Source organism: Meriones unguiculatus, chromosome X (genome assembly GCF_030254825.1).
Source record: "Meriones unguiculatus strain TT.TT164.6M chromosome X, Bangor_MerUng_6.1, whole genome shotgun sequence".
Taxonomy (NCBI): Eukaryota; Metazoa; Chordata; class Mammalia; order Rodentia; family Muridae; genus Meriones; species Meriones unguiculatus.
The window spans coordinates 138,793,739-138,820,519 of record NC_083369.1 but is presented as its reverse complement, the minus strand read 5'-3'; the positions used below and the strand labels follow the sequence as shown (position 1 = coordinate 138,820,519).

At 38.9% G+C, this 26,781-nt stretch overlaps 1 protein-coding gene across 4 annotated transcripts in view; it reads right to left on the bottom strand.

Moving 5' to 3' along the window:
- Window positions 1-26,781, bottom strand: part of Nhs (NHS actin remodeling regulator) — a 358,921-nt gene that overhangs the window by 6,829 nt on the left and 325,311 nt on the right. For 2 of the 4 annotated variants that reach the window (XM_060375273.1, XM_060375275.1), the window contains exons 4-7: window positions 9,239-9,301; window positions 6,897-7,089; window positions 4,103-4,234; window positions 171-3,155 (exon numbers count right to left, since the gene is read on the bottom strand). In XM_060375273.1, the coding sequence (XP_060231256.1) occupies window positions 171-3,155; window positions 4,103-4,234; window positions 6,897-7,089; window positions 9,239-9,301 (3,373 nt within the window). Of the gene's footprint in view, window positions 1-170; window positions 3,156-4,102; window positions 4,235-6,896; window positions 7,090-8,308; window positions 8,911-9,238; window positions 9,302-26,781 lie in introns of those variants that run through there. The other 2 variants (XM_060375276.1, XM_060375274.1) reach the window with 2 other exon arrangements.

The window sequence follows — 26,781 nt, the reverse complement described above, 5'->3', positions numbered from 1 at the left end:
AGACAAAGGTCAAATATTGGTTCCAAATAACATTTTTTCTCAATTGTTTTAATAAGTGAAAAAAAAATGGCAGAAGGAAACCAATACCCAGGGCTATAGAGAACTATGGGAATGCAGGAAACAACAAAGGGCACATTTCCATGCTAACAACAAAAGTATCATTAACTGACCTTTCAATGAAGTCTCATCCATACATCCTTGGGTCTCCTCTGCTCTGCTGTTATCAGAGGCACTTTTGGGTGAAATACCTGAAGCAATATTTTCCTGCTCAGAACATTTTTCAGGGAATGAATTTAGAGTTGACGTCTCTGACTCATGGTGGATAGTCACAGGCACTTTGTCATGGTGGCGGCTCACGACACGCTGATGCTTATGTTGACTGTTTATGTCTGTTACTCTACTTGGCGAGTTGGCTTGAAGTGTGATTCCATCCACAAATTTCTGTTTTGCACCTTCTTCCCCAACTTCAGAGGGTATCTTCTGTCCTTGTTGGAGGGCTCCATCTGGACTAGCTCCATACTGTATCATTTTACTACCCAAATCATTGGGGTGGGCAGCTGAGACCCTCTGAAATCCTGTTGAAAATCCACAGTTCTTACTTGGTATGTTTTCTGAGCTTAGCTCATTTCCTGTCTGAATTTGGTCTTTCATCACATTTGAATCAGGAAGATTGCTATTAGCTGAGGTTACAGTTTCTGGATCACAGTGACTCTTCCCACCAGAAGTAAGGTTCTTCTCCAAATGTTTCTCTGGTCCCATCTCAACTGCAGAGGAATCTAAAAAGGGCAGGAGGGTGTCTTCAGCAGAGTACTGGCGTGATATTGATTTCTTTGCTGTGTGTGGCCTTGTCTTGCCTGGAGATAAGGAAGCCACTGAAGCCACAGGAACTGCACTCTCTTCTGGGTAGGGGAGATCTGTATTATTGCCCTCCTTTTGCTTAACTTCTTCAGACTTACTGATAGACCTCAGGTTGACAGATTTCAGGACTGTTGGTGTAATTGCAAGAGACGGTGGAGGATTCGACCTCAGCATATCTCCTACTGTGTTTTGCTTATGAGTAAGAACATGCAGTGGGTGACGGTGGTGGAATGGTTTATTCAAAACATTATGAAGAGCACTTAGGTCAAGATGAGTAGGAGGTATAATTGGAAGTTCAAAATCTTTACTCAATGATAGGGCTCCATCTTTTAAAGATGGTTGCTGTAGTGAAGATTTCCTTTCTGGGACTTTAGGTTTTCTTTTGCTACCCCCAGGAGATAAAGGACCTGAAAAGAAAGCTGTAGGGAAAGAGGAGGTTGGTGTTTCTGACTGGCTTGAGTAGCCACTTGATGGAGATGCTAAGCCAGCCAGCTTTTCTGGTGAAGCCAGTTTAAATTCATTATCAACCAAAGGAAGAGATGGAGTGGTTGCCCTTGATTCTGACTGGGATGTTTGGGATTCAGAACTCTCTGGAGATTTGATGCATTCAATCACTGTGGTACCCGTAGCAGTGCTTGAATTGGATAAGGATCTGTAAGGATCATTTGTTTTCAAGTCATTTAGAAGCCAGAGGTCTGCATAGTGAGTTGATTCAGCACCTTCATCTTTGAATGGTGAAATGTCTGTAGTGTCATCCATCTGAGGTTCTTTAACAGAATGTTCATTCTGATTTATCCAAGAAGAGTCCTGCTTTGCAGGCAGATTGGCATTTTCCACTCGAGAAGGCATGTTGGAGAAATCAAGAGGCAGCTTCATTTCCCTGGAACTGTGGGGCAGATGCTGACCACTGCTTATCTTTGGTTCTTTCTTCTCAGAAATTTCTGCATTTCCATCAGATTTTCTCAGTGATGAGCTCCGTTTAGGTGGAGTTGGCTTTGCCTTTGGTTTCCTGAAAGAGATGCTTGGTCTCCCTTGCCTCCTGTGGTCTAAGTATTCTTGCCAGGCACAGTCCGGAAGACCAGGAGGAACCCCTACACTTTGACCATTCTCTGGGCCCAGGCCTGCATAGTGACAGACATAGTTCTTATTACCCTTGAGACCACAGTCAAAGTGCATCGAGGTATAGTATCCTTCTGTGTCCACTGAGAAATGAGAGCTAGTATCTGCTTTATCTGAAGGAGACTTCTCCAGAAAGCTGTCATAGGTGCCCATGCTTGTGAAGCTTGGGCAGCCCAGGCTATCTGCCTTTGGACGCTCAGGACTAAAATCTTGGCGGCAGGATGCATCGTGATGGTGGTGCAGATAATTCCACTCACTGTCACTTGTATTGCTGTTATTGGGGTCATCCAGCAGGTCTGCAACAGTGGAGGTAAAGGAGTTCGTCCGGTGGCCTCTTACTTTATCCAAGTGGTCATTGTACTGTTCTGTCACAAAGACGCTGGTGTCTTCATTAGCATTATGAGCAGTGTTCAGTGACAATTCCGAGTCACAGTGAGACGAGCCAGTGAGAGGAGGAGAAGCTGCAGGAGGGATTGTCTCTGAGGTCTGTGAGGGGCATGTGGAGCTGCTCCCACTCCAATTCCCACTGGACGACTGGTGGTCATCTTTCTGGTCCATGTGGCTGCTCAGGAGGACACTAGCTGTGGAAATGCAATGGATGGGGCTTCCAAAGGTGTCTGAGTTGGAGGAGATGTCACAGCTTCCAGAGTCAGCAGCCATTCGGGACAGACGTGACCTCCCTCTCTCACTTAACTTGTGCTGGGGGCTGTGAAGGTGTTGAGAACAGGCCAGGCCCAAAGCAGGCTGGTGTTCCTGTGCACGTGGGCTGCTTGGAGCTTCACTACAATCATTAGGGGTTCTTTCATTGTCACCCACGAAAGGCTCTCCTTCTTCATATGCTGAGGGTTTAGCACCAACTTTGGGTTCAGCATCTCCACCTCTATTTCCCTCTCGAGGAAGGCTCCGAGATCTTGTGCGGCTGCTCACTACAGGAGTAAACAAGGTATCACCTTTGTCTGACAGTGCGGAGATGTTGCCAGCAGAATGAGAAAGGGATGCCGCAATGCTTTGACCCCTTTGAGCTCTGATTCTTCTTCTGGATGGGGCAGCAATCAGAATATCCTCAGTTTGGCATTCAGAGTCCCTGGTTCCGGACCTCCTATTGACAGTGTTGGAGGGGTCTGGGTTTGTGTGCACAATCACATTCCTTTCCCTGGCCACTGGAGATTCATCAGAATCTAGGGTACATGAAAAAGACAGTAAGATATCACATACTGACAAACTAACAGGCATCTTGGGTGGTGTTTATAAACCTGTGTGCTACCACATTAGAACTTTCTCTTGCATAAAAAAAAATCATTATATAAAATTATGAGAAAGTAAAAATGCTTTGTTTCCCTGAACTTGTTTCTGTTTCTTTCTGTATTTTGTTTTATGTATATGTGCATATACACATGCAAAGACACATATCATATATACTTATTAAGAGAAGATATGCTTTTTTGTTTTTATGAATCATCTCTCTTAACATTAATTTGTCCTAATAAGTAACTGCTTTCATAAAAGAAAAATGATCTAAAAATTAAAAAAAAAAGAAAAAAAAGACGAGTATAAAACCTAAAGTCCTGGCCACTACTTTTTGTTTACGTTTTGGAATACAAACATAATGGAATGCAATTCATAGGTTTTATGATAAAAATTAAAGTCTTGTTTATATGGGCCGCTACCATAATAGTTTGAAATTGGTATAAGTATTTAAAAGACACTAAACAGAAAAAGCTTTAAATGTCCCTAAAAGTATTATATTTTTAAGACACCAGATTTGAATATGTTTTACTTTAAAAATAAACACTCAAATATACAATTTCTCTTCAAATGAAATTACAGTTTTCAAAAAAAAACCCTCTTGCATTGAATCCATATTTCTGATCTTAATGAAACTTTTAAATTGACAAAATATTATACTCCATCTGCAAGGTTTGAATGTATATGCCTCAATCTATAATGTTAAGTCTTTATGTTCAAGAACAGACTTAAAAAATAATTCCACGTGGTTTTCTGAATACAAAATAAATCTACAGCATTTTAAAACTATTAAAGATTGAAACACTCAGTATTTATAAGGAATGTTATAGTTGAAGGCAGTTGAAAATAGGCAGAAACCATGAGCATTTTTATACCACACCTATTTCTTGTTGAACTCTTCTGGGAATCCCCGAGATTGTTTTCCGTCTCCTCAATTTTCGTCTCCGCTGTAGTACAGATTGTGAGTGAACAAGAGAACAGCGGATACTTGCTTCTCTGTCAAAACCAACTCCTGCAACCCAGAAATAGGTCTCATTAGCCTTGAGAAATGGCAGACAAATTTTCAGTTGTTTGGAACACAGTGGTATTTCCTGATTGGACTTTGAAATAAGCTTGTGAACAAATATAAGGGAGCACTTTTTTAGCTATTATTTAAATGTTGCAGTACATCAAGCTTTACTTCTAAATGCAGCCTTCCACAGTAGCTTGCAGTACCAAAAGCAACAAGTAAAAGAGGAAAACCAAAAGAAATGGAAGCGTAAGAGACATCAGCAAAGTCCTCTCACACTGAACTGGCTATAACCTTTAGTCACTATTATTTCCTGGTCTATTTCTTGGCTCTCTGAAACTGATACCTTGCATAGTAGATCAGTACCCAAGATATGAACCTCATGTATCATGACCCATTTCTTCATTAAAAGAGTCTTTGTGAGTTTTCCTCTCTCAACCTCTCATGCCCAAATTTCCTCTTCTAGTATTTAGACATACACACACACTGCTGAGAGTAAACACAACAGCTTAGGGTTTTATTCTCTTCAATAATCATGTAATTCTACTTTCTTCTTAGGAGTAAATTGTATGCTTTTTTGGAAATAAACATGCAGAGGAGTTTGTCCTGTACTTCAGTGGAGCTATTTCTGTACCAATCAGCTATAAGATAGACTCCCTACTCTTTAAAGCATTGTTTATTAGTATACATGTAGGGAGCAACTATGGTGCTTATTGGTTTTTCTCTATATTCACATTAGTGGCACTATATGTGGTTCTATTAGATTAGAACGGTGAGGCGGAAGGTAAGGAATTCAAACTCTGGCAGGAGCGTGCACAGTAGATGTTTCAGTGCAAGGTGTAGCTCAGAAGGCTGGAATGCTGTACTTTGGGATTTGATCACCTGATCATTTTTTCTAAACTGTTGACCATAGGGGTGGATGACATGTTAAACCTTGGGTCAGCTGTATAACATCGCTGTGCAAATATTTCTAGGCTCACTTTGAAATATCTGTATTACGTGATGAAAGATTACAGTGTTATCGGAGAATTCATATAAATGAGATTTTCCTTTCTTGGTTCAAATCAAACACTAAAATACTCCATTTCATTTGAATCTTAATAATAACTGAACACATGATATACAGACACTGTGTATTATATGGACACCATTAACAATGTTCTCATTAAAGCTCTTGAAATCAACGTCTAATCTGGGCCTTCATCTTCAGAGTTCCTTAAATAAAACTGAAAGAAAAATCCCCTCTTCTTCCTAATCACAAGATGATGGCCCGTAATCACAGTACTACATTTGAAAACAAGATTTTTACTTACAGCACTAGAAAAGCAGCAGCAGTTGCTAATAGTCAGATGCTCTCAGATGGGAAATTAGTTTAAAAGGCTGCCAGAACGATCCATGCTGGCAGATGAACTCCTCTAATACATCTCATTTAGATTATGGAGGTCAGATAAGTGCACTTCTTTAGAATAATTTATACTATAAGTTGAATAGGTCTGGAGGAAAATTAAGTCCTAGCTCACAACACAACTGACCAATGCATTAGAGTACCTCTCATTCAGGAGGGAAATCATACCTGTCTCAGACACCTGGTCCATTTGTCCCCCATTCTAAGTGAGAGAAATCTGAGTGGAGTTGATAATAGCAATGTTCAAAATGCTTTTCAGGGGACATGCAATCTTTGGTTACAGGGAATCAAGATGAAAGTCTGTCATAGTGTGGCTGTTTTTTGTTTTGTTTTGTTTTTGTTTTTTTTCTTTTTAGTTTTCATCATATACATAATGAAAATAAGGTAAAATGAAACTAGAAGAGGTGTTTTAAAAATACCAAAGGGAAGAATTTGGGGGAAATGATTGAGAGTAAAGTGTAACTCTCTCTCTCACTTTCCCTATGCCTCTCTCTGTCTTCTCTTTCTTTCATTTATACACACCTTACATTATTAAACCTATCACTTTGTACGCAAACCTATAGATTCCTTTAAAATGTAAAACATCATCTGATTCCCAGCTCCAGAATTCACTACCTCTGATGACAGACTTGAAAGAAAAGTCCAGCTAGGCTTTCAGCCTATCTAGACTAATATGTAGACTTTCAATACATGCAACAGCAGAAAGTGAAAGGAAGCCAGGCTTGATCTTTATGATTTTAAAATACATTTCTCCCTTCATCTCTGTATGTACATATTTTCAGGTAAAAAAAAAAAAAACTAAAATCAATACATAAGTCTAAATGATTTTTTTGTTTGTTTTTAGAAAAGCCTACCTTCATCCATGGAAGCAAGAAAACAGATTTTCTATTTGGTCAATAAGACCTTACTTGCAGTTTCAGACACTTGGGTTTTCCTGTTTTCTTTCTTGTGGTGCCACATATCATTGTCACATGATTAATCACTGCCAAAGAGCTATTTGGTGATATTTTTTTTTCAAAAATAATCTGTCCATCATTTACATAACAAACAGTCCAACAGATTATATGCAAATTGGTGTTCAAAGCCTGACAAAAGCATACTGAATCTCTCCTACTATGTTGACTAAAGATTTCTTGCTCACAAGAAATGGTGTTCTTAGCTGACGGTGGGGGGGATGCTTATAGGACAGGTTTTGAACATATTTAATACATACACTATTCAGACCCAGCTGCCCCTCAAGAAAAAAAAAGGAAATTATACCAGTGACATTGATGGGAATAATGCAAGAAGAAATCACTTGGGCATCTTGTTTCATCTTCTCCTCGGGAGTCGGGAGAGGTAGTGCTTTGCTCCAGTTGGTCTGCTTATCCAGTGTAGAGGGGACATTGTGTATTGGATTTTTCGGCCTCTGCCCTAACATGACATCTGTGTCTTCATCCTCTGGAGAGTGGGACTGCAAACAGAATACATTCAGATTCAGTTCCCATAGCTTACACACGTAAGTGATTTTATAGTTCAAATTTTTAAAGTAAGGATAGAAATAAGTATGTAGGATAGAGAAAACAGTTCTAGAAAACAGTAAGTAGAACTAATTAAAAGTTTCACTTCAACAGTAAAAAGATACAGAAGAAAAAAAAATGGGCTCAGGAAACATGCTTTTCAGGGTGAAATGGAATTAAGAGATAAGTTGGTCAGAAATCCTGTACCTTCAAACTGAAGAAAACTTCTGTCTCTAATCCAGTGAAAGGTGGGTCTACTTTCTGCATCTTTATGTCATTATAAATTTCTGTCAGAAATCTTGGGAGCACTAGACCATGATGATCAAAGGAGGCAGATGAGCTAACTGCCTATAAAATTACTCAGAAGCCATGCAGGAAACTCCAAGACATGAGACAGCCTAGAACACAGCATCTGGAAGGTACGCCAGTCTAATCCACGAGGCCATCAAAGCTACCAGGAGTTAATTTCAATACAGGAGGAAAGCTTTAGCGAATGACACTTTAAAAGTCAGTTTCACTGACATTAGATGGCTGTGGAAAAGCCAAAGTAAAGAGGTGTCCCAGAGCCTGACTGCAGTGGAATATACAAATTCTGTTTCTGGAGGGAAAGAATCAAGTGGGTTTTTCTTTTGGATTTGGATGGGTGGAAGAGTTCTAGTTTATTTTCTTTGAGCTTTGCAGTGTAAAACTATACTTCCAACTGTGTAAGTTTGAGGCTTTCATTTCTGTATGACTTTTAAAAATTGTCTCTCCAAGACTTTAATAAATATTAATGTTATCTAACTTTTATTTCAAGCTTGGGCTCCAGGCCCAGATTATTTATAAGGCCCCATCCCAGTTTTGGTTTCAGGGTTGGTTTTCTAAACCAGAGTGGCAAAAGACCCAATTTCCACCACTGAACCCAGTTTTCTTTCTTTATACAGCTCAGAGGAAGATAGGTAACTGTAGGAAATAAATATTTCATTTCCTCTTATTTCAATAAGGTTTTAATAATCCTCTATCCTAAAATCTGGATCATTAAGAAAAAAACAATCAAAACCTCCCTAGTCTTCACATTGGAAACTATACTATTGGCTCAGGATTGAATATTTTGTCAAATGAACTGTCCTCAAGTCTCCTTAAAGAGTAGCCTCCAGAATCCTTTGTTTAAAGGAAACCCCAGCATTTACTTACCTTATCAGAGGTTTCTGCAAAGCCCCCCAACACACCCAACGGTATGTGATTTCCCCCCTTGGGAAAACTGTGTTCACCATGAACGGTTTAGTAAAGTATTGCAACCTTCTTTTTCTCTTCAGCTTTTGTGCAGATTCCCAGCAAAGCGAATAGCTCAAATAAAGTTGGAGGACAAAAGACTTTGTTTCCTAGGTAACTTTCAAAAAGGAAAAGAAAAAAAAAACAGTTTGGTGCATGCAGAGAGTGAGAGACAGAGAGGGGGAGAGGAAAAGAGGCCTGGAGGGAGGGTGGGAGAGAGGGAAGGAGGAAGAGAAGAGGAAAAGAAGAGAGGAGGGAGGGAGGGAGAGAGCGAAAGAACACAGAAAAGCTGACCATAGAGAAAGCCTGCACCACCAGAGGCCTCATTTTTCGTCCAACCCCTTCCTTGAATAACAATGGACTTGAAAGGACTAAAGGATAGTGACCTGACTCTAGGCTCTGACCAGCAGCCAAAAGAACTTTTTTATTTAATGGTGACAGGGACATTTGGCTGCCAAGGGATCCTGTTTTCTTGTTCTTTTTCTTTTCTTTCTTTTTTCTTTTTTTTTTTTTATACATTTGAGAAGCTGAACTTTTACAGTTCTAATAAATACAGGCAAAACTGTCATTTCTTTCTCCCAAACTACAAAATCCAGGAGCAGTGAGAGAGAATGCCTATGTTTGGCAGAGCTACAAATTGCAACTCCAATGGGGGACTTTAAAGGCGTATGAAACCAGAGACAGGGCTGTCTTTAATTCAAGTTAGGAAAACACCATTCTTTAAACTGACTTAAGAGAAAAAAAAACTGTTAGTTTAAAACGGGTTTGCAATAAAGTTAAAAGAGAGAAGAAAGGGAGAGTGTCTGAAAAGAGCAGGATAAGACTGCAAAGAAATGTTCTCAGAACCAATACCTTTCTACTCCATGGGGCCATGTGGCAACATTCAGTGGGGGAGGGCGAACGGGTGCTGTTAAACTATGAAGATGAAATGCAAAAAGAAAAAAAAATTAAAAAGCGTACACAACAGTATGCCCTAGTCAGGCCAAATCTATGATACTAACAAATATCATTCTGGGAAAACTTATTTCCTTCTGAATGATTCTATTTTGGCTATGAGAACAGACAGACTCTGGACCTATCATTCTTCAAATCCTCTCCACTTGGCTCTTTTCCCTACATGTGAGGCACAAGTCTTTAACATCTGTGGTAAGATGGGTGAATAACAGCATCTACCCTCCAGGGCTATTCTGAGGATCAAGTCAATAAATACATGTAGTATGTTTAGAAGAATCTTGGCACTTAACATGTTCAATAATGCAAGGGTCTGCTACATTTACAACTGTGGTTATTTTTACCTTTACCCTGTAACTGTGGAAATGTCTTTGAAAAAAAAATCATAACTTTCCCATCTTTTTTTCTGTGTATCCATATGCGTATGCTTATATGTATGCTTGAATGCATGCATGTTGTTATGCATGCATGTATGTGCATGTGCAAGTCAGAAGCTAACCTCAGGTATCACCATACCTCATGAGTTATCCATCTTGTGTGTTTTGTTTGTTCTTTGTGTGTGTGTGTGTGTGCGTGTCTTTACCTGGCCTAGATCTTGCCAAATAGTCTAGGACATCTGGCCAGTGAGTTCCAGGATGCTGCCTCTTTCTGCCTCTCCAACCCTGGGACTATCAGTGTGTACCATCACACCAGGCTTTCAAATTTAGGTCTTCTTGTTTGCAAGGCAAGCACTTCCCCATCTTTTCAATCCAAGTTTGCTAATTTGGGAAAGACTAAATTATCTTCTTTCCCAAGAATGACTTTATTTTCCCATGAATTGCCTGAGAGAATGTCCAATCTGTATCACTTCCTGTAGACTGCTCACATTTGCTCAAATTTCAAGCATATTTAAAGACCGTTGGTTTCATGAGTGTTTCTCCTTCACACACCCACCACATATGGGTTAATCCTGAGCTGCAAATTTTACAATACTTACATTGAGAAAGAGACCCTATATTGTATTTGGTATTGGGTAGAACAAATTATATTCCCAATTTTGCTTGGAAAAGAATTTGGTAATCAATAGTCTTTCTTCAGGATCTACTAAAAGAAATTCTTCTTGTTTTGAGAGAGAGATTCACTATACAGTCCATGTTGATCTCTAACCCACAGACTTTCAGATACTGGGATTACAGGCATGTACTACCATGTCTGGCTGAAACTCTTTAACGTCGACCAGGTGAGAATACACACAGGCTGCATACAGCCAAAGATAGGTATGAATGTAGTCCAATAGAAAAATTTAAACTTACCAAGAACATTGCGATTTTTTTTACTGTAATTTTTTTCAGTAACTTGATTTGTATATCTGTGTAAGGGCTTTGTAGATAGCAATGCTGTTGCAATGTTAAAGGTTGGACGTGCCTATGAGTCTAAGTCTATGCCAGTTTTTGGATTCAGTTATGCATATATTATATTACTTACCTTATAGTAAGGCTTTAAAATAATACAAATTATCCTTGAAAACACACACAAACACATCATATTCACCAAGTAGATTGTGAATTCCTGCATTTAACTTCATCTTTTTAGTTTTTCATACCAGTTCTTCCTCCTCATATGAACGCACCAAAATCCTTGCTCATGCAAATGATACCATAGATCTGCGTATTTTAACAGTTATGAGAAAACTAAATAAAGTCAGAGACCTGTCCCAAGATCTCAGTAAGGAGCAGATACCAGGAATCCCCCCAGAAAGTCCTGGTTCCACAAGTGAATTGGTATGGGTGGATACTGAACCTCATTATTTTTAAACCTATCTATGTTATGAGAGTCATTGAAGATCTGATTTTAATAAAGTTTCTAAGTTTTCACTTATAAGGTTGTTCATTATTTTTTATGTAAAGCAAATATCATTTCCTCATGCCCAGTGTGTTTCAACTAGATCTTAACACTAATGAGTTTAAAAGAGCCTAAGGCCCCTCCACTTAAAGAAATGTATTAGGTATCACCTAGCTCAGACTTCACTCTGGCTCTATATTGAAAGTCAGCCATGGATGTGAAAGTTTCATAGAAGAGACTGGAATATATAAAATAGAGCAAGTAAAAAGGAGTCTCAATGTGTCGAGTTGATATGAGAAAGAAAATTGCTTCAAATAAATTCAAGGCTTTGTATCTCATAAAAGACATTTTCAAAAAAAGTATGCAATAAAAGACTATAGTTCAGGAAACATGAATGAAATTAATATTGACAAATGAACTTTCATAGTTCATCATAAATCTCTCAAGTCAGCTCTTCTGCTGTGTATTTTTTCAGGAATGAGAGATGAGGAGTAGATTTTATTTTTCATCTGTTTTCAGAGCCCACCTATATATCAAACAAATATGTGGCAAAACCCTGCAATGACTAAGGATGACCTTGACTGAACCCAGGCAGCGCAGACCATTCATTTAGGCCACTCTAATCAAATCAAGATCTCCTTGGATTATACTCCCCAACAGATTCATCCTCTGCTAATCAACTCTCTATCATTTAGTAGCAGCCCCAACCTACAGCATGCAAATGCTGAAGCCTTGAGTTTCAGAATGGAGAGATGGTCTCCTTTGGTCCTCCACCTGTAGATTTATAGTATCTGTGCATATACTATTAAGTGGCTATGCTTTTATGTCTGCCATGCATTATGAAGCATGTAGGTCTTGTGTCTGAAACTGTCCTCTTGCCTGGGGGTTAATCAAAGTAAGCAAAATGGTGCTGATTGTTTTGGATTGCTTTTTAAATGATGAACATAAAAATCACTCCATAGAATTTTTCTCTAAATTATCTAAGAAATCAGATTGCAAGCCAGTGCTACCTCAGGGCATCTCTACTTGGACCAGCATGGCACTCCTTAATAGGTACTGATGAATAATATGAGGAAAAGCTGGGCATTGACAAAATTTGTTTAAACTAAATTAGTCTTTAATAGCTTTATGTAAATGTACCCCATTGCTCATTTAAAGAAATGCTATCCATTATTTATTCATAACTGCATTACAACCAATTTAATAGTGTTTTATAAATATTTGTTTTATTATCACCTCAGTGTGCCCAATATAAAGAAAAAAATTCCTCTTAAAGAAATGATATCAAATTATTCCCACCTACACATCATTTTTCAGTACAGCTCTTAGTACAAAGTTAAAATTGATACAGCATAAGGGAAAATAAGACAACACCAGCAAGATGCATGCAAAACAACAGGTAATGGAAGAATACCCATAGGGATCTCTGCTTTTGGAAATATCACTTACTGCAGAAGTGGCAGTGAGCAGCACTTGTTTCTTTAGAATAACTGTGTGGGAAGAGTGTTAGGAGACCACCATTTCATTCATTCAAGAGCATTTCTTAGATAAAGGTGAGAACCAGTTCCACTGCAAACAAACTGTCAGACTCAAAATAAAAACAGTTTATCTCTCATGTACAATGTGCTTGTTGTATAATTCTTTTCTTTTTAAGTTGTCTATATTATTGATATTTTCATAAAACATGCTGAAGAAAAATGAAAAATCCATTTCCTCTCCTTTCTTAGGCTTTCATTTTGGCTCCTCTACCATTGATTTTGAGAGGCCTCAGACTAAATTACTGCATTGTTGAATAAGGCAGAATCAATCATGTCCATCTTGTTCCTAACAATAGATTCTTCTTTGTCGCTTCCCTCCCTTCTGGTCTCTGTGGGCCCCAGTGCATTTTCAAGTCATTTTCCCCTCTCTTCTCATAAGATTGCCTCAACCAAACCCAGAGTTATACTTAAGATCATTGCTCAGAGGAAGAAATAACAAATATTATACTCAAAAGTAGCCAAGGAAATTTCTATAGTGAACACTGAAAGGATATTTTCTAAACCCGATCTTTTTTTTTTTTTTTTTTTTTTTTTTTTTTTTTTTGTGGTGTATGTGAGAGAAAAAAGTTCATGCCTTGACTTTTGTGGCTGTGAACAAGTGTTTCTCCAAAGAGCTCAAGATTTCCCCAAGTCTATCTTTTAATGCCAAAAGGCAAAGAAAAAAATCATTTTCCTCCATGCTTTACTTTCTGTTGGGCTTTATTTCATATGTGGATTGGGGATTATTTTGCTTCAAAACTTGCCAAAAGACATCTGTTAAAATGTGGGTATTCCAGCAGGAAATGTTTTGAAAAATTGGCTCTGGTTTGTGATCTAAGTGATACCACATGGCATTTATAGCTGTCGAATTTCTGAGCTGATTTACAACTATCATGCTTTCTTAAAACAGAGAAGTATTTACTGGAAATGAGGCATCACAGTGTATTAAAACGCAGGAATAAAACCTTAGAGTGAAGATATCCTTTCCAATCCATACCAGATTTCTAGTGAGGTGACATGGGCTTTTAATATCACCCTGCCACAGTGTTCGCTTTGTCCTTAGACCAGTCCATGCATGAATATACATACTATGGCCCAGCTCTGAGATGGAGGAGCCTCATCTGCCTCAGATTCCACTGTGCAGGAGTGCGTGGGGATGTGTTGTACTTTGATCTTTCTCTAAGGATTAAAGGAGTTTGGCAATGCCTTCCTCACATGTCACTCACTTGCTGTGACCATGACAGAGCAGTCTTTCCCTTGAGACTATCTCAAAGTCTCCCACTTCTGGCGCTGTGAACCTCTTTCCAAACATGTTTAATATCAAAACATGTTTAATGATATCATTTTTTTATTCATCCTGTGCTTCTTTCTGCCAATGTCTTCAACTCCTGTACTCACCAAGCTAAATAAACAATGACAAGTAAAATAATGAATGAGGAAGAGGTTTAGGGGACAACCTCTGATATTGCTGGTGTGAGTCCCATCTCCAACCTTCAGTTTCCTCAAAGACGTCATCCTCATCTAGCTTTGCCATCCTGAATCCCAAATGTCCAAACCCATCACTCCATACTTCCAGCCAGCTTTGAAGCCCAAATAAACCCAAACCAGCAAATACACATTTATAAAGGTGTTAAGAACTCCCCCCAAAAAGTCCAAGGGAATGTCACTGAAGATGAATTCAGAACACAATGGTTGTAAGCTAGGAAGGGAGACATTTCAGAACACATGCTGACTGAGTTGTTTTTTTAGCTATTTTATTCATTCATGTTTATTTAAAGTGTTAAAAATTTTATTTTTCAAACCTGGGGAACAAACATTGTCTTTTCATTTATAAATCTGCCTTTCCAAATTCCAATTTTCCCCTGATGAACATAGTCATTAACACCTCCTCAATTCTCCTGAAGAAAGTTTGGCAAAAGAAGACATACAAAATATGAACAAATGTTTACAAATGTGCTCAATATCACCATTCACTGGGTATTTTTAATGTAAACCACAAGGAACTATAGAGGATCTGAACTGAAAAAGAGTGGTAAGTGACATCTAGTGATGGCAAAAATGTGCAACAACAGGAATGCTTCTAAATTAATGAGAGCTGTTTAAAGTGGTACAACCACTTTAGAGTCTTTTGGTAAAATTAATAAAGTTAAATCATATGTCTATTTTTATTTCCCTGCTAGTTCTATGGAAAAAAGAAAATAAGTGTATCCACAAGAAGCCTTGAATAAAAATATTTACAGAAGTTTCATTTGCAAAAGCCAAATAACCAAATAAAACCATACAATTAGAAACAACTAACCTAAATGCCTGCCAACAATAGAATGATGAACAGATTATAGGATATTGCATTCATAAAACCAACACCACACAATAATCTAAAATGTATACTTGGGCTGAAGAGATGACTCAGCAGGTGAAGGCACCTGCTTCAATTCCTGATGATTTCAGTTCAGTCCCCAGTGCCCATGAGGTAGAAAGAGAGAACTGGCTTCTGCAGGTTTAGTATCCACATGCAATTTGTGGCATGTGCATCCTGTATACATGTATATGCAAAATAAATAAAATATGACAACACAATATGGATAATTTAAAGACTGATTTTAGAAAAATGTGTGAAACAAGCTAGGCACATATCAGTGACAGAGCACTTGTCTTGCATATGCACAAAACTCTAGGTTCAACCCTCAATGTTTCATAGAAAATAAAGATGTGAAGCAAAAGAAACCACACACACACACACACACACACACACATACACACTCAGTTTTTAATTACATTCTGTTGGTATACAATTTACTCATAGTGAGAAAAGTTTGAATGCCAAGGGCAGTATTGTAATTTTACCCAAAGCTTGGCTTTCTGAAAGCAAGCAACTGTCCAATCATAAAACATTTTGCCTCAGATGAACTGGAATACAAATTTCTGGAGTAACAAAATATTAAAAAAAAACTTTTTAAAGTTCTGGAACATTGTTTAATCGTGTGCTATTAATGAAATATTTTAAACACAGAAAGCTTAACAAAATCATATTTGGAAACATTTGTGGGAAAGTAGTAGTTCCACATGAATGGAATAAAGGTCTTCAGGGAGACTGGGGTAGAGGACTCTTTGTCATCTATTCACAGGAATTGCTTTGTACTGTCAAGAAGACCTCAAAACAAGACTCATTGGCCATAGCGACTGAGAGATCGGTGCCAGTTAGTTAATGTATTCATTCCTTGAGGCCAGCTCTGCCAGTGAAGGAAGCTCATGCCAAGGGTCACTCAGCTCCACCAATCCTCAAAGGTTTCTAACAGCAAATAAATGATACAAATGAGGCAAAGGCGGACTCTGCTTTGAAGTACTAGGAAGAAAGAATCTTTGAACTACTACCAACACCACAGCTTCTTTCACCCGAACCAGAGGGGCCACCAAGGGGAGTCGGTGGAAGAAGCCAGAACGTTGCCCTGTTTGGGCTCCATTCCCATTGAAGCTTTGCACAGGTAATTCAAGTCAGATGTGATAAAAGCTCAACAAGGTCACCCTTGGCCTCACCACAGCGAAATTTTAAAGAGCATAAGAAGACTTTCTCTCACACACCTCCTGCCTTTGCTCATTCCACTCCTCTATGGATATTACTATGAGTCATAATCAACGAACCACTACCACAATTGGGGCACAGATCTGTTCTATGACCTCCACAAACTCCCCTGTGATATTACTTTAGAGTCACAACATCCCCCTCTACTAACCCTTAGAAGCCACTAATCTGTTCTCCATTGCTATGGTTTTATCATATTGAGAATGTTTTTTGAATGAAATTGTAGCGTATGTAACCTTTGGAGACTAGGTTCTTTCACCAGAATAACGCCTTTGAGATCTTTCCAAGTAGCTGTGTATATCAATAATTTAATTTTTTATTGTTAAGGCTATTCCATTGTCTGCCTATATTTTTAATAGTGTTAAAAGCTCAGGTATGCAAGAGAATCCAACCCAAGAATATTCTGAAAAATGATGTATACAGACAAGTAATTGTATTGACAGTTCCCCAGCCAGCTAAATGTTTAAAAAAAGAATTCCCAAACTAAATTCTGCAACAAAGCAATTTCTTTCTTTTTCACAATACTTAACGCAAACAAGGCTCACTGGTTAAAGCTTTCTTTCATCAGCTATTGTGCTGCTGAACAAGGGATTGCATGTTTGCTCAGAATCTACTCTCCCACATTCTGCTCTGTGATGCCGAGGTTCTGCAGACATTTCTGTCTTGTTAGCTATTCCCTATTAGTTTCTGCCAATAGTTCTACTAGGAGACCAGAAGGCCATAAGAGGAAGAAGGGACTTTTTATTCCCTTTTGTAGCATCATCCTGGCAATCATCCCTCACCGCAGGCTGACAGTTGGATTCAGCTATCATCTGTAGTTCTACCTACATGCCAGGCACTATGCTGATTTCTTTCAATCCATACACTATGTTAGAATAGAAAGTACGATGACGGTCACCAACAGTTACCGGCCACTTACAGTCAGGTTCCAAGATCCGTCTAATTTCTGAGAAGGTGAGTTAGATTTGAGGTGTAATGGGTATTGCTGCTTCTGAAATGTTATATTAAACTGATATCAAGCTCTTCTATGCCTGTGACAAAATTAATTGAGCAATGTAAGAGAAGAAAGATTTTTAAACACCTGGCTCATAGTTTCATCCTTGTGGGGTTGGCATGGCAGAGTCATGAGTAGAATGTTCAACCTACATCATGGCAGGAAGGAGAAAGAGAGAATGCGCCCTCCATAGAGAATAGTCTCCTTTGCCCTCATTTATTCCATCTTAGCTTGGCTGCTGATAGAACACCAAAGCTCAAAGTCCTTAGTAAAGCTGGAGCCAAGAATTCTGAGTAGCGGGTGCTGCCTTACAAGCAGTAATCTATCAGGATCTCAGAAGGACTGAACAGAGCTGGAGGATCTCTGAGAGTGGGGCACTAGGTGGCTGGACTTTGCTGGTATCTCTGAAGAGGTGTGGTGAAGTTGGCTGTGGGAAATGATGATAGCTGAAACCAACTGCCAGCCTGAGATGAGGGACCTTGGCAAGAAGGGCATAACAATAATAGGCTCATGGTTTTGAACATTTAGTCCCCTTTGGTGGTGCTGTTTTGAGAGCTGGAACTTTGCTGGAGAAAGCACATCTTTGTGGGTGGGCTTTCAGTGCTCATGGGTTCACCCTACTTCCTGTTCTTTCTTTGCTTCTTTTGTGTGGATGAAAGCATGAACAATCAACTTCCCACTCCTGCCATCAATAATGCTTTCCTTGACTGCTGTTATGTCTTTTCTGTCATATTAGGGATTCTTTTTTTTCTGGAGTCATACGACAAAACAAACCCTTTCTTCTTTAAGTTGCTTTTGGTCATGTTACTTTATTACACCCCCAAAAGGAAGTAACTAATGAAATAATTATCATGTTCTCGACCATCCTGAACCATTCAGCTCGATATAATGGCCTTTTAAAGATACAGTTAAAGTGCCAATTAGTAAACAGTAGCCTGAATGGTTGTAGCAAGGTTCTGATGAATGTTGTATATGCTTTGAATCAATAGCCAATGTATGGCATATTCTCTCCCATAGCCACAGTTCTGGGAACCAAAGGATGGAAATGGGAATGCTTTAATTCACTGTAACTCTTAGTCACCCACTAGGAACATTTTTGCTTTCTATTCCTGGGACCTTGGGTTCTGCTGGCCTAGAAGTTTTGATTCCAGAGAGGACAGTGATTTTTTCAGGAGACACAACAAAAATTCCGTTCATTGAACTGGAAACTAATACTTCCATTCCCCTGGCCACTTTGAGCTTCTGATGCCCTTAAGTTAACAAGCTAAGAAAGTAATAACAGTGCTAGGAAGGAGGGGGTGACTGATTCAGACTTTCAGGGAGAATTTTGATTGCTTCTCCACAGTGTAGGTAGGAAAGATTATGTCTGGAGTGCAGGAGATTCTTTAGAGTGTTTCTTGGTGCTTACTGAGTTCTACGATTAAGGTTAAGAGGAAACTACAGTCCAATCTAGGCAGGATGACAAATGGCTCAGACATTCAGAAATGACAGTGGGGGTCAATCCTCCAGGGAAAGAACCAAGGCATGCTAAGGAGTTTGCTGAAGGTAGGAGAAATACAGAATGGGCAGTAGTGGAAGGTAGCTATCAATATCAGGTAAGGCCATATGAGCAGTTGGAGAAACAAGGGTTTTAACTGAAATGAGTATTTCTGTTGTGTTTTGCTAAGAACATGTTTGTGCACATAGATACATATATTAAGAACATATTTGTGTCGAAACTCCAGGGAACATAGGCTACTTCAGTTGTGAGGGAACATTTTGGAGACAATTCAGGCCATAACTTGGTGTTCCTCTAGTTCAGGCCATAAGTTGGTGTTCCTCTAGTCAGCTGCAAATGACCTAGACTAGCAGTATGCTCTGATTCCTTGGGTTTAACTATAATCTACCACTTGTGACAATTCTGATCACTTGTATAATAAAAGCAAGCAGAGTAGGGCAAGGGAAGCCAAAGGACATCCCTTCAAGACAAAGATACAGAACAAACTAGCTCTGAAATGAGGCTGGTGGCAAAGAGACCCAAAGACATAAAACCGAAGCCAGGATGATTCTCTTACAATGTTCTGTTTCAATGAAAGAATAAAAAGTACACTAAATATCAATTTGTCTTAACTAAATTGACAAAGATTCCATTTCAAGGGGGTATGGCTAAAAATAAGCAGATAAATATGTACATGAATGTGCTCATGTCTTCAAACGTACCTGATAAAGTTACAAAAATAAAAGAAAACAGGGCTAAGGGAGTTTTTCTTTCTTCCCTCTTTCGTTAGCATATAATGTAACATCAACAGATTATATCAGTGGCTGAGTGTTAAAATCTATATTATCATATTAAGTTATAAGATACTAAAAGATGGAGCATTCCTCCAGGGATTTTGCTATGAATTCTAAAAAGACTATATAATACATTAGTGGTAATATGTGGCATAGTGATGTTAGGCAGAATTATGTCTTTGTTATTGCTTTCATTTGCAGATTAAACATGATGTAAAGAGACATGATTGGATGTCAAGTTGATGAGAGGTGGACTTATGATAGCAATTGTTGCTCGTTATCTTGATGGTATCTCAAATAAACTAACACAGAAACTGTTGGTCATTCTTGGGAGGGATTTTTTTTGACCAGACTGTTGAAAATGAGAAGACCCACTCTAACTATGGATGGTGTCTTGTGGTGACAGTCTAGATAAAAGGACATAAGAGAAAGACACTGGTTTTTTCATACTTGTCTTCACAGTTATTGGCAGGTTCATCTATCGTGTTGCCTCCACAGCTGCATTTCTTTGCTAATATTAAAATCAGCTGCTCCAGACTTCCAACATAGACTACTGAAGACCAGCAGCTCTCGAAGAAGAACCCTACATGCCTTCAATGCCAGATTGGGATGGCAGAGACATTTCGCATCATGGATTGAACAACTACTGCATTCTCTGACTCTCCAGTGTGATACAGCCATTTTTGGACTACCCAGACCATGTCTGCAAGCCAATCTAACAGATTTCTTTTGAATATGTATTCATTCTATTGATTCTGTTCCTCCAAATCAGCTGTTGTCCACTGTGGATCATTTGGGTGTTGTACTTCAGATACTTACATTATGATTCACAAAAGTAGCAAAATTACAGCTGAAGTATCAATAAAGTGATTACTGGCCATGTTGACTTTCAACACTTGGTTAAGATTGTGTTTATCAGGTTTCTGAGTTAAAGTTACTGTTTCTTTGTAATAAACATTTTAATGTGCACGATAATTTTGCCACTACACAATTATCCTGCTTTTTAGTGGTTTTCACCCAACTAACTTTAATCTATTGTTGATTATTGCCTGCAAGATTTATTACCACAGTATTTGGCTAATGGTGATTTTTTTTTCCAACATTACCTCTGCATTCCTTAGAATCCTTTTGTGAGAAAGAGCGTCAGTCCTCCGTATGTTCACTTATTTATCTGTTTCATTCATTCAGTAGGGGTTCTAGGGAAATGGCTTACTGGGCAAATTGTCGACTATGGAAGTACGAGCGCCCGAGTTTGTATCCCCACAGCTCACTTTAAAAAGCCTCATGTGACGGTGTTTGCCTGTAATCCCCATGTTGGGGTGGAATCAGAGACAGATTCCAGGGGAACTCACTGGCCATTAATTTTAGCTAAAACGATTAGTGTCTCATGGAGTGAGAGACTTTATCTTTGGAGAAGCAATTTAGGAATATATCCCAGTGTCAGTCTCTAGCCTCTGAATGTATTTGTATAGAACACACACACACACACACACACACACACACACACACACACATCTTATTTTATGTTATAAATCATTCCTGTCATTATTTAAGTGCTCAAAGTGTACCAGATTTGGCCAGTGATTGCTCCTTCGTGATCTCTTACATGCTTTCTTACGATTTTTTTGAGCACTCTCATACTTTCTGATACTACAAGATAATCCAGGCTTATATTTTCTTAAACCAGTCTATGATAAACCTTTTCTTCAAGGGGCCCTTTTATTAGATATTAGTATTTTGGAGACAAGATCTAGATATGCTTAGTGTTAACAGAGTTCTTTTAATCCTAAAGACTTCTGAGTTAAGCTAAGCAATACATATCTATATATTTATACATACATACATACATACATTTATTTTCTGCCTACATATATGAGTGCATATGTATGCCAATACTTCAGATTCCAATCCTATACATCAGAGTTCATTCTAGACTTCCCACTTAGTTTATTTGTAACTCCTTTCTCCATAGTAGCACACCCGGCTATCCTAATTTACAATATATTTGTTGATTTGTTCAATCTTGGTATATATTTAAATAGCTTCAAAATTGCCAACTCATTCTTTTGTGGAAAAAATAAAGTCCCTACTTGGAGTAGAGCTGGGTTTTAGAAATCAACTTGACCATGTTGTTTCTGAAAGGGATGCTCTTGGAAGCGCTCTTGGGTTGGGATGGCATTCAGGGCCTCCATGCTACTATTGAGTTAAATACTTGTGGGGAAGGAGAAAGACATTTGCAGACACATTGCCTCATGGTTGTGTCACCAGCCTGGATGGAGAGCAGGCTGGGACCCTTAGCTGGGAAGATGCTCTGCAAATTCTATAGCTTGACCTACACCCCTTTATCAGAGTCTTTTTTTTTCTAGATGAATAAGACCAGATTAATTTCTTTGGATTTGCTAGACTTTTGACTGGTGTATGAACTATAGATGACAGTAAAAAGAGCAAAGATGAATGGGTCAGAACCATTTAATAAGGTAATTAATAATCTCCACTTTGTATTGTAACTATATGATGTAGCTAAAGATCCCAAGATATCCCACAGTGATTTATTTCAGGTGTTATACATGTTGAGATGAGCATCTCAATGAGCAACTGGGCATCACTGCAAACTGGACCACCCAGAAGGCTCCTTGGATAGGAAGTGCTATATCCAGAGTTTGTTAAAGTTTTGAAGAAGCTGGACCTAGGGCAGATTATGAGCATCTAATTTATTTTGTTAAGATTGTATTTTTATTTTTAAACTATGTGTTTATGTGTGTATGCATTTGTACATGTGAGTGTAGTGCCTAGTGTGGCCAGAAGAGTGTGGAGAATCCCCTGGAGCTAAAGTTAAAGTTAGTTATGAACAATGTATATGCTGGGTGCTGGGAAACGAAGTTGAGTCCTCCCAAAGAACAGCAAGGACTCAACTGCTGAGCCATCTATCCAGGCCCTGTATATCTATTTTCTTGGCCAAAGGTCTGAGACCAAAATGTTCTTTAGAAATAGTATTTAAGAAACAGAACATGAGAGTTGTCTTGTCCAACCACCATTCCCCTTCTCTTCACACTATGGTGCTTTATGTTAGCTGAAGAAGTGTTTCTTGAGTTCAACAAACCACTTCTAGTGTGAATAGGGCACGATTGAATGATGCTCTTGGTCTTTTTTCTTTCTTCTCCATTTACTGGCTTTTCATTTACAAATGTTATCATATCTATTCTGCTGATGAATGCTGCATATCTGTCTGGTCTGAGAAAATGAAAGAGGGACTCCGATCTTTCCTGTAGTGATCAGCACCTCCTTCAGCCTTTTCATACATCTTTTGCTTCCTGTTTCTGTGCCATCCACTCTACCTTTCACCTTGGTCATTTAGTCTCTCAGATTCTTATTAGTCCTTAAAAACCCCTCTGTTCTATGCGCCACCCCAAGCTATGTCTTCTATATTTCTAACTTGGCAAAATTCTTATATAGTTTAGAAGATTTTATTTACCTTCTCCCATGAACAGATTTCTGTGATATTGTCTTTCCAGAGGCTTTTCAGAAACCAACACTTCTCTGGGAAGAATGTGACTGTCTTTTGGTTCTCTTCCCTCTCTCTGTCATCAAGGGACTGCTTTATGTAGATGTTGTACTTGTCAAGAGAGAGTTATAGAGCCAAATGTTCAGGAACCTGGCTTGTCCAGGTTCCTCTGTCTCAGGCCTCTGAATCACCATACACTTATCAATATGACACACCTTAATATTGCACTGTTGATTGATCAGGAAGGAGCCCTGTACCTACAGTTTAGTTTGGGAGCACCATCAGCACTAGAATTGTCAGTTGCTCTGACAATTTTCTTGGAGACTTTCAAATCCTCTTGAGTTCATCCCTCTGTTTCATCATTTATGCCTCAGTGTTATGTTCATTAGAATGCTTTTCCCTTCATGCTCCTAAATGCAAAGATCGCTACTTAGGGGGTGCTTAATTTCTCCTGCTCAAGGTTTAAAGATGGTTTTCAGAGGCTTTAAGGTTTTTATACTTGACGAATGACTACGCTTCCTGCGGTCAGCTCCTAACAGAAGTTCAAAGCATTGAATATATTGTAGTATTATTTACCTAGTTACACTGGCCTTCTTGATCCTCATGTTGACCACTGCTAATCCCCTAGAAACATGGAGCCTGGCATTGATGCCACAACCAGAGTTGGAATGGCCGGCCTTTGGACAAGCCAAAATAGCTTCTTTGACAAAGTCAGTTAAATTTAAACCTCACTCGATAAAGCTGCTGACATCCAAAAGTCAGTCTGCACAGTCTCTTCACTCATATATCTGCCATCAGCTGTCATTCTGTGACTCACGTTTTACTTACTTATGCCCTTGCTTATGAAGGAATATATGTGAACAGTTCTTAAAGGAATGGCTGAGAATATCACTGCAAAACGATAGAGAATGGGTAGAAATGGGGAGCAGGCAGGATGATACAAGTATGAATGCATGAGAAACTCACGATAAAGTATCATTCAGATCTTATGATCAGGTAAGGTGATTAGAAACTGTGATATAAAGGGGTTGTCTGGTGGTCATGTGTTAGTAAACCGAGGCTCTTTAATGTGCATGAAGTTCCCAAGCGTATGACTTTCCCTCTTTTAGCTGTATATTAATCCATTGTAATCCCTGGCTGTGCTTGACTGTTCTGTTTCAAATTATGGTTGTATATGCATAAATAAATAAGTTTGATTGCAATGAAATGAAACCAAAGCAAAATAATTTTTCCAAAGTTATCAATGGTAGGCATTACCCCCCCCAGGGTGGGTTTGCCATTCATTTGTGAGATAGTTTGGCCAATCTGTTATTGTTTGCTTTCCACATGGGGTCCTTTGTTGCTTTCCAATTGATATTATTTATTTTTGGGTAGAGGATTCATGAAACATTTCTTGAGCTCTAAGACGACAAGACTACAAGGTATGCAAAAAAAAAAAAAAACAAAACACCACCAACAAAAACATATGCACAATGTCACTGCCTTCTTCCTGTTCCTCCGTTCTTATTGTCACCCATCCCCCCCGTAGGTAAACCCACCTCATTTGTTCTCATTTATCTTTCCTCCACAGCCAGTTCTGCTATGCTCATTTTGAAAACTTGTATTAGTTCCAAAGCAATTGGTATCTTAGGAGCGTGATTTGAACATAATGCAAATGTTGTATTTGCTCATGCATGATTTCAGACATGAAAAACTCTAAGTGAGTGCAGGGACTGCACCGAGCTGAAGGAGCTGTAGAAGAATGCAAAACACATTTCAGACATCCGCCAGCTACCACGTTCACCTTGTGTATTGGGAGCCTATTCACATATCATGTTACAGCCTTCCCTCTAATTTCTTATCAGCCTCCTTCTCTCCTTTCCCAGTAACTCACAAACTACAAACCTTGTGATGCTCCTTTCCACAAGCAAACTTCGAGGCTTTTGTTTTTCAAGATGGAGTATCTGGTTACTGCAGCATTTATGTATTTCCCAACCATTTAATAAATGGTTCCTGGCCAGGCCTTGTGGGGTAGTCCTATAGTTACAACACCTCAGGACACTGAGGCCAAAGGATTTCAGGTTCAGGACCATCTTGGGCTACAGAACTAAGTTAAAGGCCACAATGAACAATATACCAACACTCTGTCTCAAAACAAAAAGTAAAGAGATGACTTAGGATATAGTTCAGTGATTGCCTCAGCTCACTCCCTAGTATCAACACACTCTTACTTACTCACATACACTATGTGGATTTCCTTTTCATATTTGTGATAGAAGTTTATGAGTGTTATGCTCTGAACTCTGTTTTATTTATATTTTTTAATTGTGGATATGGCAGGGGGAGGGGTGGGTGGCATGGAGGTTTTTAAAGATTGTAAAATTGACTTTCATGCAAATGTATGGATATATGTGTATTTCATATACCTTTCTGTCTAACATGAATTGCATAGGATACCTACTGTTTGAGGATTTGCTTGTCCTTCACTTAAGAGAATATTCTAGAATTTTTTTATTGGTTCATAAAGATCTTCCTCATTCTTTTTTAATTTTAATTTTTTCTTCACAATTTATTAATTATATATGCCAATTGAAGTCCCCTCCCTCAGCGTCCCCATCCTACCCTTCCCCCATCTTTCCCTCTTCCCCTACTCCACTGAAAGGAGGAGTTCTCCACTATTGCCATTGCCATCTGCCCATAGCTTGTTAAGTCTCATCAGGACTGCCTAGATCCTCTTCCTCTGTGGCCTGGCAAGGCTGCAACATCTTTTATATTTATAATAGGCAACTGTGCAGATATCCTGAAGCTCATTCTATCATTCTTAGCATATATATGTGTGTGTGTGTGTGTGTGTGTGTGTGTATGTGTATATATATGTGTGTGTATAATTGTTTCTAATATCTTTTGAACATTGCTTCCGTGACTATTTATGTACTATCAGAAGTGTATCTTCAGTGCAACTGCTAGGGTAAGAAGTGAATAAGAAACTTTATTAGATAGTGTCAAATTCAGAGGTTAAATCAAATTGGAATTTCTACCAGTAATGTATGGGACTTATTGTTTCCCCAGTTTCACTAACAGATCATATTTTCCACATTCCTGATTATGAGTGAGTTTGAACAATTTTTAAAATAAATATGTTTATTAATTCTTTGAGAATGTTAAACAATGTATTTTGATCACATTCACCCTCAACTCCCTCCTTTAACTCTTATCAGCTCTACCTTCATGTTCCTGGCTCTCAACTTTGTATCACATTTTTAAAATTTAATAATCCTTTGGATTGGAGAATTCGATACTACGATGGAGCAGCTGACAGTGGCCATTGTTACGGCAAATTCTACCAGAGTGGATGCAGGACTAGCCACAGGATTATCACCATGGATTGCTGCAGCCATGAATCATCTGAAGGAATGGGCGGGCATGGGAGCGTTAGCAGGCCTTCTGGTGTTGGTCTCCTTGGTTTGCCTGTGGTATATATGCAAGATTAGAGTCTCACAACAGTGTGATGCAGCCATGATCATTCAGGCCTTTACAGCCATTGAAGCAGGACATTCTCCCCAAGCATGGTTGGATACCATAAAAAGCTAAAATGGTACGCTCAGGATGCGAGGCTAAGCACTGCACTCAGGGTCAGCCGCTTTGGACCCAGAGAAGAGCATGTCTGATTGCATGCGGGTTGATGCCCCAGGTCCCGCCTCTGAGAAAAAGGTATCAGACGGGTCTGATGCTCTTTGGGTGGATGACACCTAAATGAACATCGGTACAAAGTCCCAAGTT